This window comes from Erpetoichthys calabaricus, chromosome 5, assembly GCF_900747795.2.
Source record: "Erpetoichthys calabaricus chromosome 5, fErpCal1.3, whole genome shotgun sequence".
In the NCBI taxonomy this organism is placed as follows: Eukaryota; Metazoa; Chordata; class Cladistia; order Polypteriformes; family Polypteridae; genus Erpetoichthys; species Erpetoichthys calabaricus.
Window position 1 is genome coordinate 116,953,051 of NC_041398.2, and position 18,034 is coordinate 116,971,084.

At 38.6% G+C, this 18,034-nt stretch overlaps 1 protein-coding gene across 1 annotated transcript in view; it reads left to right on the forward strand.

The window, feature by feature from the left end:
- The window catches only part of arap2 (ArfGAP with RhoGAP domain, ankyrin repeat and PH domain 2), a 468,505-nt gene that overhangs the window by 184,716 nt on the left and 265,755 nt on the right, over positions 1 to 18,034 (forward strand). Inside the window, exon 8 of the mRNA XM_028801993.2 lies at positions 16,347 to 16,467. Coding sequence (XP_028657826.1) covers positions 16,347 to 16,467 — 121 coding nt within the window. The remainder of the gene's footprint in view (positions 1 to 16,346; positions 16,468 to 18,034) is intronic.

The following is an 18,034-nucleotide window of genomic DNA, read 5'->3' on the forward strand; positions in this document are numbered from 1 at the left end:
CAGGCTGCTTGTGTTGACTGACACATTTGCAAAACAAAGATGCCAATGAAGAGGTGCAAAGGAATTTAAGGTGACCCGGGATTATGAATTTTTTCATAGGCTTCAGGGATTCTGGTGTTAATTGAATCAATCAAAATAACCCATTCTACAGTTTTTATACTGTCAAAATATATATGCCGATATATGACTCAGGCGCCGCCGAGAGTGGCAGCCTTTTCAGCAGCTCTGTGTACGACTTTGTTTTTCTACTTTTCTTTTTTTCTTTTTTAATGATCACTCCTATCACTTTATTTTATGTGGATTCGTTCCCCGGACACACTTACTTTTACAACGTGGGCATGGATTTTTACATGCTGAGACTCGTCTATTCAAGTACTCAACTTCGAGCACTGAGAACAAATGCCAGTGCTGGTGTGGTTCCCTATTTACTCGACGAAGTAAGAAGGCGGTATCGTGGCAGCAGAGCCAGCACTATGCTAAAACTGAAGCAGCTTGTGAGAAAGTGGCGTTTTAAGCCTTCGGTGCCTTCTGTGATTCTGGGAAATGTGAACTCAATCTCAAATAAGATCGACGAACTGGCTATGCTGGTGAAAAATGTCAGAACCTACAGAGAATGCAGTTTGTTGTGCTTTTGCGAAACATGGCTAAAAGTCTCCACTTACTGCAGGGACATCGGACTGTTGGGCGTAATTTTGCGTCCCTATTACTTGCCCAGAGAGTTTGGACACGTAATTGTTGTTATTGTATACATCCTGGGGAAATAAGACTATTGATTTACTGTATGCAAACGTTAAAGATGCATACAGCACCACCCCTCTGCCTGCACTTGGGAAAGCAGATCATAACCTGGTTCTGCTTCAGTCTAACTACAAACCAAGAGTGAGGGTCCTACCTACAACCACATGCTCATTCAGGAAGAGGCAGAGAAGGCTCTGAGAGAATGCTTTGGAACTACAGACTGGGATATCCTGCAGGAATCACATAGTGAGAACATTGAGGAGGTTATTGACTGCACTACTGACTACATCAACTTCTGTATGGACATTGCAGTTCCAGTAAGAACTGTACGCTGCTATGCTAACAACAAGCCATGGATTACAAGTGACATCAAGGGCCTTTTGAACCAGAAGAAAAGGGCTTTTAAAGGCAGTGATCAGCATGAGCTCAAGCGCGTGCAGAAGGAACTCCGAGTCCAGCTCAGGGCGGCGAAGGAGCAGTACAAAAGAAAGCTGGAGCAGAAGTTGCAGAATAACAGCATGAAGGAAGTGTGGGATGGGATGAAGATCATCACTGGCTGCAGCTCGAAGCGGGGTGCCACCATCGAGAGAGACGTGAAGAGAGCAAACCAAATGAACAACTTCTTTAATAGGTTTGACCACCCTAACCCACTCTCACTTTCACCTCGGAGTACTGCACCCTCCACACATCCTTCTGCTGATACCATCATAGGAGAGACATCCCCACCCACAATTACAACAGCGCAGGTGAGCAGAGAGCTGAGGAGACTTCGTGCCAGAATAGCAGCGGGTCCAGATGGAGTATCGCCACGACTGCTGAAGGTCTGTGCATTGGAGCTGGGGGGTCCTCTACAGCGCATCTTCAACCTGAGCCTGGAACAGGGGAGAGTCCCGAGGCTTTGGAAAACATCTTGCATCACCCCAGTCACAAAGGTATCACGTCCTAGTGAGCTGAATAACTTCCGGCCTGTTGCTGTGACATCATATGTGATGAAGACCATGGAGAGGCTGCTGCTTCACCACCTGAGGCCACAGGATCAACACACCCTCGACCCTCTGCAATTTGCATATCAGGAGAAGGTGGGAGCGGAGGATGCCATCATCTGTATGCTACACCGATCCCTCTCCCACTTGGACAGAGGCAGTGGTGCTGTAAGAATTATGTTTCTAGACTTCTCTAGCGCCTTCAACACAATCCAACCTCTGCTCCTTAGGGACAAGCTGACAGAGATGGGAGTAGATTCATACCTGGTGGCATGGATCGTGGACTATCTTAAAGACAGACCTCAGTATGTGCGTCTTGGGAACTGCACATCTGACATTGTGGTCAGCAACACAGGATCGCCGCAGGGGACTGTACTTTCTCCGGTCCTGTTCAGCCTATATACATCGGACTTCCAATACAACTCGGAGTCCTGCCATGTGCAAAGGTTCGCTGACAACACTGCTATTGTGGGCTGCATCAGGAGAGGGCAGGAGGAGGAGTATAGGGACCTAATCAATGACTTTGTTAAATGGTGCGACTCAAACCACCTACACCTGAACACCAGCAAAATCAAAGAGCTGGTGGTGGATTTTAGGAGGCCCAGACCTCTCATGGACCCCGTGTTCATCAGAGGTGACTGTGTGCAGATGGTGCAGACCTATAAATACCTGGGAGTGCAGCTGGATGATAAATTAGACTGGACTGCCAATACTGATGCTCTGTGTAAGAAAGGACAGAGCCGGTTATACTTCCTTAGAAGGCTGGTGTCCTTCAACATCTGCAATAAGATGCTGCAGATGTTCTATCAGATGGATGTGGCGTGCGCCCTCTTCTATGCGGTGGTGTGTTGGGGAGGCAGTATTAAGAAGAAAGACGCCTCACGCCTGGACAAACTGGTGAGGAAGGCAGGCTCTATTGTAGGCATGGAGCTGGACAGTTTGACATCTGTGGCAGAGCGACGGGCGCTAAGCAGGATCCTATCGATTATGGAGAATCCACTGCATCCACTAAACAGTGTCATCTCCAGACAGAAGAGCAGCTTCAGCGACAGACTGCAGTCAATGTCCTGCTCCACTGACAGACTTAGGAGATCGTTCCTCCCCCAAACTATGCAACTCTTCAATTCCACCCAGGGGGGTAAACGTTAACATCATACAAAGTTATTGTCTGTTTTTACCTGCATTATTATCAATCTTTAATTTAATATTGTTTTTTGTATCAGTATGCTGCTGCTGGAGTATGTGAATTTCCCCTTGGGATTAATAAAGTGTCTATCTATCTATCTATCTATCTATCTATCTATCTATCTATCTATCTATCTATCTATCTATCTATCTATCTATCTATCTATCTATCTATCTATCTATCTATCTATCTATCTATCTATCTATCTATCTATCTATCTATCTATCTATCTATCTATCTATTCTGCCTGCTTTATGACAGCAGTGGAATCTGTTGGTTAGTTTTACTCTTTACTTACTTTTAATTAAACCAAGGAGAAATTAGCAGTTTTGTTATCATAAATATTAGTGTAAATTTGTGGTGTTTATGAAATCAATAAGAGTGTTTTCCTATGCAAAAGGGAATCTTTTACTGTTTGATTAGACCTCCATCCTTCCATTCATCTGTCCATCTTCTAAGCCCACTTATCCAGAGTAGGTTTCATAGGAAAGTCAGAGCCTATGTTGGATAAGATGACATTGTGTTAACAATCCAGACATATTCATTTAAAAAAAGCATTTGTGCAAATCTTAAATTAGCTACTTTAGAGAATATGCAAGTTTGAAATGGGCAACGAAGAGACCTCCTTAGGTAGCTCACCACTGAAATGTAACCTCATTGTTTATTGAGAAGTAATGTAATATATCCTAGCTTTAAATCTTTAGAATTCAGAAACAAAGAAGCAAAAAGCTTAAATAATGCAGACTTCACCTTACATTCCATCCCTTAATATGATTTGATTAGAAATACTAAGTTGTTACATTTATAGTCTGGACTATTAATACTCAAGTGTATAAGGAAAATGTACCTTTTTGATTTACCCTGACTGGTAAAAGTCTAGCTTGTTTAATTTTAGATTTAAGCATACATATATATATATATATATATATATATAGTATATATATATAAAATCCAACATCTATCTGTCTGTCTGTATGTATGTATGTATGTATGTACAGTATGTATGTAGGTATGTATGTATTTATGTATGTCCACTTTTCATGAAAGAACCCTAGCAGAATGCTCATTATTCTCTAAAGAAATGGGAATGAAAATGATATTAGAATGATATCTTTACTTGTTGGCATGGTGGTACTTGTACAGTATTTCGTACCATTCTAGGAAGCTGTGCATGAATCCTGCATGTTTAATTGCGGCATGGAGTTTGCTGTTGCTGTATATTCTGGATTCCTCCCACATTCCAAGCATATATAGATTATATAAATCTGAGAATCTAAGTTGTACCTGTGTGAGTATTGGTATGTCACAGAGAGTGCCTATAATAGGTTGGTGCCTTATCCAAGGTTGTTTTTGTCTTGCTCCTGCTGCAATAGGCTCTAGCTTCAATGTGTATCTAAAACTGGAATAAATGGATTCAAAAAATAGATGTACAGTATACAGCATCTTCTTCTAAAGCTGGGGAGCTCCTGCTAGGCTGAATAAAAGTACCAGTGGAAGAGCAGTGCCATCGCTTGAGGAATTCCAAGTTTAATAAATAACTACACTTTCCTTGTGAAAAACATATTGTTTTGCAAGAGTGACTGGACTGGGAGGTGCTTTTATTTTAATTAATGTACTCATTGTGATACCTGTCTACGGTGGGTTGACATTTAAGTAACCATGCAGACTTCTGCATTAACGTTTTCAGTGCAGTGTCTCCAGTTGTTATGTATCTGTTATATACCGTTTTGTACAGAAATCATAAAGCAGTGGTAATGTCTGTGCTGTGCCATCAACTTGTAAAATTAGTGCCAATGTTTGTGATGTGCCATTGGATTCGTAAAACCAGTGCTAACGTATGTTATGCACCATCTTTTGGATAGCAGAGACATAGCAACTGAACAGACACTCAGATACTTGTCCTTTTATTAAGGTGGTTTTTCATTTTTTACTGACAAACAAATATTGTTTTCATTATATAAAACAAATCAGACAAACAATTACTGTGTACACACATTTATTCCAGTTGTGGGACTTAAAGATGGACAGCTATACATTGATTGGATAGTTAGTTAGTTAAATTTGGTTTGGTTTTTGAGTAATTTATATCATGGTGCTTCTTGCTCTGTTACCCTAATGTAATATAAAAAATACATTTGAAAGAGCGTAAATGTATGTCATCCCACTCTTTTCTGCAGTACAAGTAAATTAAAAAGCCTGTTGTGTTTTGAGATTTCAGCAAGAATTCAGAGTTATACAAAATCCACAAATATTTAAAAAGTGTTAAAAAGTGCTCATTTTCTTGGCTTAAAACAACAGATTTGGTTTGAGTGTATTATGAAATTCCAGAAGGTTTAAATGAAAATAGTAAAAGCAGTTACAACTAATTTAGATTAAAATGTTTAGGATTTTATATATATATATACACAGTATATACATGCACACACATACATACATATATGTAATGAGCACAAATACCTATCTAAAATGGCTGTACCATTGTTTATGTGTTCAGTCTTGACTATATCATTGGGTATATTTGTTTCCTCCAGTAGATGTCACCATAGGTCAACAAATACTATTTTTCACTTTTTTTTTTATAATTAATTGGCAGTTTTAAGTATTACCCTGTAGATAATAAACTAAATATAACCTGTACCTTGATACAATATAGTCAAATATAGGTTGAAATTTGATTAATTTACTTTTATATCTTGTGCATGGTTTTTAGTTATTTTTTGATGCATTTTTACTAAAATGTAGTTATAATTTGCACTGATGCACTGATATTTCATTTTTACCTTTCTATTTTATGTTCCTTTAGTCTGTTACATAGATGCCGACAACCAGTGAGTAATATATAGCAGCTTTCATTGAAGCATTTAATAAGAAATTATTAAACAATGAAGTGAACTGAATATTAATTTTGTTTTTTTATTTGGCTAATTTAATTACTACATAAATAAAAAGAAATGTATGTAATTGCATCTGCATTTATGAGTGCTTTCAGGCTGAAAAGGTTCTATCACTAGTAGAGTCTAATTGACGTACTGTATTTATTTTGAAATTGGCCCACCACATACTGTTGTTCCTGTGTTATACCCAGCCTTGCCTGAAAAGGCTCCTGCCTTCCATGACACTCCATTACAATCATCGATTTGAAGAAATGGACGAATGATTGATATGCAGAACAGTAGTTCTTATGCCCTAACAGTTCTGAAGTCCTAGACTCGGATCCCAGCATAGGTAATCTCCATAATGCTGTTGGAAAGGCTCTGGATCACTCTTTTTTTTTATTTTATTGATTTTTTTGTAATCATTCCATACAAATAGGATTGAAAACAAATCAACCCCCACCCCTGAGAAAGAGAGCATGGCCAACAGACTAAAACTTAAAAATAGTAAAAATAAATAAATTGATGAGTTTATTAGGCAGATACAGATAAATGGAGAAGAAAAAGAAATGGGGAGAGAATCTACTTCCTCAGTGCTTTAAGAGCTTATTCTAAAATATTATTGATTAGATCATGCCAGGTTTTGAAAAAGTTCTGCACAGATCCTCTAAGTAAGAATTTGATTTTTTCCAATTTCAAATAATATAAAACATCAGTTACCCACTGATTTAAAAGAGGAGAGTTAGGATTCTTCCAGTTTAGCAAAACAAGTCTACGTGCCAATAGTGTAGTGAAGGCGATGACAGTTTGTTTGTCCTTCTCCACTTTAAGCCCATCTGGAAGTACACCAAACACAGCTGTTAGTGGATTAGGAGGGATTGTGACACCAAGGCTGTCTGAAAGGCACTTACAAAGTTTTGTCCAGAATGATGTTAATGAGGTGCAGGGCCAAAACATGTGACCCAGTGAGGCTGGAGCTTGATTGCAGCGTTCACAGGTTGGATCTTGCCCTGGAAACATTTTGTACAATTTCAAGTGAGACAAATGTGCTCGATATATAATTTTGAGCTGAATAATTGTATGCTTTGCGCATATGGAGCTCGAATGAATTCTCTGCATTGCTACCTTCCACTCCTTTTCTGATATGTTGAGTGAGAGATCATTTTCCCATTGTCCTCTTGGGTCTTTGAAAGAGAGGGACTGTAAAATATTTTTATATATTGCAGAAATGCTGTCTGAGTCCTCGAGACTGAGCAATATTTTTTCTAGCATAGAGGAAGGTGGGAGATGGGGAAAATTGGGCAGGTTCTGTTTGAAAAAAATTTCTAATTTGAAGATAGTAGTACTAGGGTGTTGTACCGTGTTAGCCATTATGAATGTAGAAAAAAGCCAAGCAAAATGACACCTTTTATTGTAATCTTTTTAGTTAGCCAATAAAAGGTGTCATTTTGCTTGGCTTTTCTCTAATTTGAAGATAGTGAAAGAAATGTGTTGATGGAAAATTAAATTTGGAATGTAATTGTTCATAGGATGCAAAGATGTTGTCTATATAAAGATCTCTAAGCAATTTAATCCTAAATGTTTTCCACACATTAAAAACTGCCTATGTTTCCGAGGGTTCAAAAAGGTGGTTCTCAAGCAGAGGTGCCACAGATAAAAGATTCTCCATCTTAAAATGCTTTCTACATATTTAATCACAGGCAAGAAATTATTATCTATAAAGAAGTAATCAATTCTTGAGTAGCAATGATGCACTGATGAGTAGAAGGAATATGTTCTTGAGTTTGGGTTTAGAAACCTCCAGGGGTCTGATAAGTTGTGGTCAGTTAAAAACTGTGTAATTGTCTTTGCAGTGTTAGATGTCATCCCCCCTGTGACAGGAGACCTGTATAAGAGTGTATTTAAAACACATAGTCCCCAGCCATTATAATTTTATGAGCGTTCACATTGGGAATAGATACAAATACATTTTGCATGAATTCCCTATCACTGTCATTGGGTGCATAAATATTTATTAAAATCACTTTACAGTTAAATATGCCCATGACAATCACATATCTCCCTTCAGGATCAGATACTACATCTGATGCTACAAATGAGACTGTTCTATGTATACGAATTCCCACACCTCTAGTTTTCTTTGTAAAGCTGGAATGGAACATTTGGCCAGTCCAGTCTTTTTGCAGCCGGAACTGATCTTTGCTTAATAAATAGGTCTCCTGTAAAAATACTATTTTAGCGTTTAGACCTGTTAGGTGAGAGAATACTTTCTTTCTCTTTAATTCATGTTTCAGGCCTTTAACATTCCAGCTGACAAAGTTAACTGTCCCATCATGGAGACATTGATTCTGAATTTTTTATGTCATTTTGTAGTCTTAACTGGAAGTGAGACAGCTTTAACCTTAATTTCCAATTTTCCCACAAGTTATTGCCATGCAGCCTATTGTTACGTTGGAAGTTATAATTATAAGGATTAAAAGGATAGCTTGCTCTCTTTCTCTCCCCACCTTATCTACCCACCCCGCATTTTGCTTCCCCATGTGAGGCTGGACCCCACTTCACAAAGTCCCAGTCCTCTGACATACCTAGAGACAGAGCACGTCCAAAACTAAGGATTAAAAAGTAGAGATATCTATTGCCGATAAAGTCTAAATACTATAACCATAAAATGTAATCATCAACAGTCTTGAAATATTAAGACAGTAAACCCAGGGAATGATTTTAAAAAGTGGCCCTGGATAAGCATTGTAAACCCTAATGCAATAATAACAATATCAATAAACCAAGGGTATGATGTTAAACAGTCTCCTTTAGTATAGTTAAAAACCATCCATCCATTCATTTTCCAACCCGCTGAATCCGAACACAGGGTCACGGGTGTCTGCTGGAGCCAATCTCAGCCAACACAGGGCACAAAGTTAAAAACCAAAAAAAAAAAAAAAAAATGAAAGAACTACTTTAATTTCTTCCACACATACAGTGCTCAACATAAATGAGTCCACCCCACTACATTTGTCAGAAAACCTTTAGTTTCCTTTCAGTATCAACATTGTCTATGAGATACTGTACTACAAAATACTCCCACAATTGTGGGCCATTGATTGCAAACAAGATTTGTTAATTTGCACACACAAAAAAGTGATTATCCTAACAAATTCATTCAAGCTCATGTAGCAAAAATGAGTACACCCCAATTATAGTCTTAGGAGAAAAGCCACACTTAAGACTACAAAAGTCCAATTAACAGGCATTCAACCACAGGTGAGTCTAATGATTCATTTAAGAGGTGTCCAGCAGACAGGTGACTATAAAAGGGCATTACTTAACAAAGAAAAGCCCTTCCCATTTCATGCTGTCAGCAATGGCTCCACATGGAAGAGAAATGTCAAAAAATCTGAGAAAGGAAATCATTACTTTACACAAAAAAGGTGAGGGCTTCACAGGGTACTTTCCAAAAAGAAAGAAACAAATAAACAATAATATATCAACAAAATTACAAAATGCATGTATGATGTAACATTCAGGTTCATTTGGTGACTTCATCAACTAATTTGAAAGCTGAAGTATTTTAATTCTTTTAGTTACTGCATCAAAGAGTCAGTTATCACATTTTTGTTTTCTAAATAATTTTGTAACAATGAGTCAATTTTGAAAATAATTAACACTGTATATATATATATATACAGTGGACCCTTGACTTACGGACTTAATTCGTTCGCGAGGGCTGGTTGTAACTCAAGTTGGTTGTAAGTCAAGACTATTTTTCCCCATAAGAAATAATGGAAATACCCATAATGAGTTCCGAACCTCCCACTGCAACACTTACTTAACCTTTTCATAATAAAAAAGGGTTGTGTAATGTGCATAATTTACCAAAACACAAATAATTTTTCTAATGTACTAACCAAAAAGTTGTAAAAAGTGCCTAACCTACCAGAAACAACAATTTCATACTGTACTCACCATTTAATTTGACATCTTTGGGCTGCAGGAAGGGAGGAGGAGGAAAACGAAATGGAAGGTGGTTATTGTTTAGAAGGTGCCTCCTTATGCAAATCTTTTCTTTGTAAAATTGTCGAGATGGTGGATTTCGACATGCTGTACATATTAGCGAGATCGGTTACACGAACAGCAGTCTCATATTTCTACACAATTTCCTTCTTCGTTTCAATTGTGATCACTTTCTTTACCTTCGTTACCTTCTCTTCCTTCCTTAGCAATTATGTGTCTTACTTGCCATGGTCTTAGTGAATTATATATATAGATAAATCACTGCACTGACCGAAATTACGTCCACAAACACATGTATCTGGGCTCCGACTGACGCTTACTAACGCTCTCGGCTGTTTGTTTACAATCGCGCAAGTGGATACACGTGACCGCATTCAGGTCGTAACGCAAGATGTTGGTTGTAAATCAAAGTAAAAATTTTGGTCGTAAATCAAGTTGTTCGCATGTCGGGCCAGTCGTATATCAAGAGTCGACTGTATATATATATATTATATATATACGAGGGGCATTAAAATATAAACAGGAATTTATGAGCTACACTTTATTTATTGATTACAATGAAACGACTTACGCACTATTTTTCCACGTAGTCTCCGGCCACTGCAATACCCTTATTTCAGTGCTCAGGAAGCTTCTTGATCCCAGGAGAGTGCAAGTCTTTTGACTGCATGTTGACTAATTTTTGCACAGTGTTAGTAACCTCCTTATTCGACTTGAACTTCTTCCCTCCTAAAAATTCCTTAAGTGGACGGAAGAGATGATAGTCCCTCTCTGAATGACTTGCACCAATCATACACTCTTCACTGAGAGAAACACTCATCCTCAAACTGATTTTTAAGTCTCTAATGAATCTGAGATGGAATGACTCCTTCATTTGTCAAAAATGTAATAATAATTTGCTGCGCAACACTATTGTGTACCTTCTGCTAAAACGTGTTGATTACAACTGATAGGAAGGGGAGGAGTGCTAGAGCAACTAGCACTACTAACAACAAGTTCACCCATGCATGTGTTTGTCCAATGAGTCACATCTACCTTGCACTCTTTATAAGAACAGACCATGAAATTTCCTGTTAATAATTGAACACCCCTCTTATATAAAGTGGTACCTCGGTATACATTCGCTTTAGAATAAGTCCAACTTGGTATACATCCTGTTTGGATGTGAAAAATTTTGCTTGGTATACGACTTTTGTTTGGAATACAACGTGTGCTAAAACACCGCGCGCTACCCTTGTTTACCTCTCTCGAGACAAAGCCACGACTGCCCACAGGCGTCAGTACGGCAGTTGCTAGCATTCAGTGAAAAACCCGTGCGCTACCCTTGTTTACCTCTCTCGAGACAAAGCCATGACTGACCACGAGCGTCAGTATGCCAGTTGCTAGCATTCAGTGAACAACTCGCGCGCTACCCTTGTGTACCTCTCTTGAGACAAAGCCACAACTGCCCACGAGCTTCAGTACGCCAGTTGCTAGCATTCAGTGAACAACCTGCGCCATAACTCTCTGTGAATTTTGATTTTGTGTTTTTTCGTGTAAATTTGAGTTGATTGTTGAAAAGTATGAAGGTGGCATGCGTATCCGGAACTTGGCTGCTGCATATCGTATGCCGAGAACGATGGTATCTACGATTGTGAAAACAAAGACATTATTAAAAAGTAAAGTGAGGTTAAATTTTCATTTATTTCATTTAATTGCTTTTGTATTTATGTGTTTTAGTATTAAACAGTGTTTAAATTATTATATACAACACCATCAATGTATAATATGCCAAAACCAATAGGATTTTTTTTCATGGGAATGGATTAATCATTTTCACTTTATTTCTTGAGGAAAAATGTGTTTGGTATACGTCCTGTTTGGTATAAGTCCAAGGATCTGGAATGGATTAAGGACGTATACCGAGGTACCACTGTTTATATATAAATATATAATGATCAAAAAACTCCTTAGTAGGCAGGGCCCCAGGGGTGGATGAGGTACATCTGGAGTTCCTCAAGGTTCTGGATGTTGTAGGGCTGTCTTGGTTGACATATCTCTGCAACATCGCATGGACATCAGGGACAGTGCCTCTGGATTGGCAGACCGGGGTGGTAGTCCCCCTCTTTAAGAAGGGGGGCCGGAGGGTGTATTCCAACTACAGAGGGATCACACTCCTCAGCCTCCCTGGAAAAGTCTATTCGGAGGTTCTGGAGAGGAGGGTCCGTCGGATAGTCGAACCTCGGATTCAGGAGGAACAGTGTGGTTTTAGTCCTGGTCGCGGAACAGTGGACAAGCTCTACACCCTTAGCAGAGTCCTGGAGGGTGCATGGGAGTTCGCCCAACCAGTCTACATGTGTTTTGTGGACTTGGAAAAGGCATTCGACCGTGTTCCTCGGGGAATCCTGTGGGGGGTGCTCCAGGAGTATGGAGTACCGGACCCCCTGATAAGGGCTGTTCGGTCCCTGTACAACCGGTGTCAGAGCTTGGTCCGCATTGCCGGCAGTAAGTCGAACCCGTTTCCAGTGAGAGTTGGACTCCGCCAGGGCTGCCCTTTGTCACCGATTCTGTTCATAACGTTTATTGACAGAATTTCTAGGTGCAGCCAGGGTGTTGAGGGGGTCCGGTTTGGTGGACTCAGGATTGGGTCACTGCTTTTTGCAGATGATGTTGTCCTGTTTGCTTCATCAGGCCGTGATCTTCAGCTCTCTCTGGATCGGTTCGCAGCTGAGTGTGAAGCGGCTGGGATGAGAATCAGCACCTCCAAATCTGAGACCATGGTCCTCAGCCAGAAAAGGGTGGAGTGCCCTCTCAGGGTTGGGAGCGAGATCCTGCCTCAAATGGAGGAGTTCAAGTATCTCGGGGTCTTGTTCACGAGTGAGGGAAGAATGAAGCATGAGATCGACATGCGGATCGGTGCGGCATCCGCAATGATGCGGGCTCTGCATCGGTCTGTCGTGGTGAAAAAGGAGCTGAGCCGTAAGGCAAAGCTCTCAATTTACCAGTCAATCTATGTTCCTACCCTCACCTATGGTCATGAGCTATGGGTAGTGACCAAAAGAACGAGATCGTGAATACAAGCAGCTGAAATGAGTTTCCTCCGCAGGGTGTCTGGGCTTTCCCTTAAAGATAGGGTGAGAAGCTCAGTCATCTGGGAGGGGCTCAGAGTAGAGCCGCTGCTCCTCTGCATCGAGAGGAGTCAAATGAGGTGGCTTGGGCATCTGATCAGGATGCCTCCTGGACGCCTCCCTGGTGAGGTGTTTCGGGCACATCCAACTGGGAGGAGGCCCCGGGGAAGACCCAGGACATGCTGGAGGGACTATGTCTCCCGGCTTGCCTGGGAACGCCTCGGGATTCTCCTGGAAGAGCTAGAGGAAGTGGCTGGGGAGAAGGAAGTCTGGGTATCTCTGCTCAAGCTGCTGCCCCCGCGACCCGACCTCGGATAAGCGGAAGAGAATGGATGGATGGAAGGATAATTATAGATGATCAGAATCTAACCTAAATAGTGAAGGATGTGTGAGTGCCTTATGGAAACGTCTAGTGGGTGCATCTAATCAGGCTTGTTTGCGGTCCTGCCTTTGAAAAGTGAGTTAATGTTGGTAATATGGATTTGAACTAAATGCTGGTCAAAATATCTTTGGTTTACTGTACATTGCTGCAAGGAGCTGCGTCCAAACGGTAGATGGTGCATATGTTATACTGAAATTCCTTGAGGAAATCTGTCAAAAGTAAGTCAGCTGCAATGGGACATTTACATTGGAGCTGCTGCTGATGAAGGGTTTAGAGACAGTTTTAGATGGTGTGGGTATCTAGTAACTTCCACAGTCTCTAGTACTATATTGCAAACATTTTAATGCAGTTTTTCCTGAAATAAAACTTTAAATGTTTTAGGCTAGTCAAATTCCAAAGATAAATCAATTATCCATTGGACATAAGCTATTCACTGACATATACTAGAGTTAAAGTACCTGAGGTTAGGAATATGGAGCTTTTAAAGGGAAGACTTGTTTTGTGGTAAACTATGATTCAGGGTCACCTTTAATTCTAGCCATATACTTCTAAAGGAGGACTTAAAAATGAAAACTCCTCTGGCCCCTTTAAAAATGTTTTTTTTTTCTTCAGTTTCAGTAAAATAGGTAGTCATTTTGTTTTTTGTATAGTTTCTTTATCCTTGTGTTGCAGATTGTTTGAATTAGCACAGGTGTTTTCACATTATTGTGTTATTTTTATTATTGTTATCTTGCTCTCTGACAGTCTGATTTTCAAAATTCCACTTTACATAGCTTTTTGTGTCCAGCTGAATAGACATTGACTTTGAAGCAGCAGTTTCCTTTCACTCTTTTTAAACATGTGCAAATGTGCAATACCTTTACTTTCAGCAGAGTGCATTTGTAGTTATTTAAACCATTTCATTAAAGTACACAGAATACAAACTTCACCACCTCAGCAGGTTTGAACTGTAATACTAAAATGCCAGCATAACAAATTCTCTGGAAACTTGGCACATGCTCCGCTTTAATTAAGGTTAACAATCGCACTGCATGATAATGGATATATATAAACTTCAATAAATCATGTTTGTAAGTTCATAATGACCTGTAATAAATAAGAATGAAATAGATTTTTTAACAACTTAATGTTGGCTTAAAAGCAGCACTCAGCTGTAGAATACCTTCTGTTGTAGTTGTAAGTTATTCTGAGTTCTTGTACATTTTTGATTCACTAAAGACAATCCTTACTAATTACATACAGCTGTATTACATAGTATAAATTTACTGTCATTTTTTTTAGATTGTGAATATGGTTGCTCATTCAGTTTGTTTTTTTTTTTTTTTGCAATTACAGGTGAGCATTAGTTTACTTGAAAGAATTAGTCACTTTACCCACCTTGCCATCCACTATGACTTTATCACTGGGACTATCCTGGTAGTGGTTTTAGTGCTACCTCTTGAGCAATCCTAGTGTGTGTGTCCTACTGTGGAGATATGGCAAGGGTGCATCAGGCAGGCACTGGGGTTACCTAAGGATTGGTGCTGGGCCCTCTTCTCTTCTCCCTATACGCCCCCTCACTAGGCCATATCATCCAGTCCCACGGTTTTTCCTATCAGTGCTGTGCTGATGATATGTAGCTGTATCTGTCATTCCCTCCAGCGGAACACATTGTATCGGCTAGAATCTCAGCCTGGATAAAGGAACACCATCTCCATCCCAACCTGGCAAAGACAGACTTTCTTATTATCCCAGCTTGTCCATCTGTTTAGCCCATCACCTCTGTTCAACTTGTCTTATTATCACTAACACCCACCAAGTCTGTCCACAGACTTGGGATGGTAATCAATGACCAGCTGTCCTTCAGGGACCATGTTGCTATAAACTCTCGGTTTTGCAGATTCACTCTATACAATATACGTAAGATCAGACCATATCTGACAAACTATGCAGCATAAATGCTGGTTCAGGCTTTGGTTTTGACATGTAAAACCTAGCATGTAAAAACCATTGGAATTTTTGGCTTGAAAAATGACATTTTTGTTAAATCTCATCTTTCTACTGTAATATGTGCAAAACACTAAAAGTACAAAGTCAGAAGTGTAAAGTAGAAAGCATAATGATATAAATAATAATAATAATAATAATGAATAATAATATGAACAGCACACTGCACTTGTGCGAGTGACATGAGTGTCACTTTCAGATTCACCAGAATCACTTTCGGTTTCACTGCCTGACGACAGATTGACGTTTGCTTGATTATGTTGACCTCTTTTGTAAGTTACTTTGGTTAAAAGAGTCTGCTAAGCAAATAATGTAAATAAATGTGAAAGCGTGCATCTTTTATTTAAGTATTTAAAATATTTAAGCACATATAGTCCTGAGAGTTTTCATGTTTTTTCTTTAGGAATCTATTAGAGAGACCTAATTGGTTTGGTTTCACACTTGTCCTCTTGTGATATTATTTTCAGACACAATTTCTTAGAGCTATTTAGTTGTACTTAATTGTGTTGTTTTTTTGTAATCACTACATGTTTTTCATTTCATACACCATTCATAATAGACATTTTCTCTTCACTTTTGCCACAGAGTCCTACTCTTGCACATATTTTTGATGTATTTGCAATTGTTAAGAGAACTTCTGCTTCATACAGTATAATTCTGATATATATATTTTTTTTGTTCTTTATTTCACCTTATACAATTTCTTGTAGTAGTAATTTGTTAGTTTTCACATACCCCTTGGGGTCAAAGTGCAGGGTCAGCCATTGTACATCGCCCCTGGACCAATTACAGGTTAAGGGTCTTGCTCAAGGGCCCAGAAGAATAGGATTTGAACCGGCAACCTTCTGGATACATGCACAGATCCTTAGCCTCAGAGCCACCACTCTGCCCCTTTTTTATTTTACTTTGTTTTTTAAAGAACAAAAAAAAAAATTTGTGGTCAAGCTGAGCATTTCTAGTCTAAATGTGCTTTCATTATAATGTAATGTTTGATTTTTCATTACATCATGTAATACCACCATGATATTATATTCTTATAATTTTTCCTAATGTATTGTATGTGTTGGTTTTCTGTAAAAGGATGTGTATTCCAAAGGAATGATTGCCCTCTCTGCAATTAACCAAGTCCGTCATTTTGGAGATAACAAATTTGAAGTTGTAACACCCAACAGGACCTTTGTTTTTCGGGGAGAAAAGGAAGGTAAGCAAAACACGTTTTTATTGTAACATTCAATTTTTATTTAAAACTGTAACTTAATGTTTTTTTATCATATCTACCTTTCTGACTTGTAGCCAAGCAAGCTGTTTTGTCAAATTCCACTAGAGTACAGTATGTCAAGTTATGAATTAGAATATACTTTTTAACACATTACTATTTCACATATTTTAATTACATTTGGTTATATAAATATTTTAACAGTTTTTTTTAGTATTTTATTTATGTACTAATTCTACTATACTCTAACTTGCAAGGCTTTTTACTATTCTTTTTCCCCATAGTGTTAATCATAACATGCAAAACATTTCACATATTTAAATGTGGGTTTATTGTGGTTTAAATTCCTTGTTTAATTAATACTAATTTTCTTGGTCCTAGAAACTTAATATTAAAGTATTTCTTTCACAATAAATGCATTTATTCCATCAAGTTAGCAATCATCTTGATTGCAAAACATATCAGTTAAGCATATACTTACATCCCTTTGAAATCACACTTCTTTGTAAAATTCATGACACCTAGTGTGCCACCTTAATCTTGCCACTTCTGTTTTTATTCAGTTGAAGACAAATATCTATTTCAGAATTTTCTTTGGCTATTCATTAACATCCTGGGTTACATGATACCTTTGTGCCTGTCAGCAGCATGCTGTACATCACATTAGGAAGGCGATTAATGTCACAGTCTGGTGGTCATAAAATATACCTGTGCAAAAAAAGACATCTTTTGAAAGCAAACTCCTTTTATTTCATTCACTTTGAGGTGCCTGATATTTTAAAGTCTAATCCAAGCACAGAATATGCAGTATGGCATATAAATAAACTGCTTCCTACTAGCATGGACTACTTGTTAGCATTCATAAAATCTTCTTGAACATTTATATCTATTTATCTATCTATCTATATATATATATATATATATATATATATATATATATATATATATATATACAGTGGAACCTCGGTTCACGACCATAATTCGTTCCAAAACTATGGTCGTAAACCGATTTGGTTGTGAACTGAAGCATTGTATGTAAATACAATTAATCCGTTCCAGACCATACAAACTGTATGTAAATATATTTTTTTTAATTTTTAAGCACAAATATAGTTAATTAAACCATAGAATGCACAGCGTAATAGTAAACTAAATGTAAAAACATTGAATAACACTGAGAAAACCTTGAACAACAGAGAAAACTAACACTGCAATAGTTTGCGCTATAGTGCTAGGAACCGCTCGCTAAAAACACTTTTTTTAAGCACAGGGGAAAAAAATGAACATTTGAAAAATCTGTAATTTAATAAACCACCAAGAAAAGTAACATTGCAACAATGCAGGCTACAAACTGATCACTGCAAACAGAACTGAAAACAAAAACAAGCCTTCTCTACCTTATGCATCCCTCCCTCTCTCGCTCGCTCGCTCTCTCTCTCTCTCTCTCTCTCTCTCTTTTACGAGCCTGGAGCGCCTGTGTGTGTGTATGTGTCTCTCTAGCGTGCTCCTGTGTGTGTGCGCGTCTGTCTCTCTCTCGCACTGCCTGTGTGTG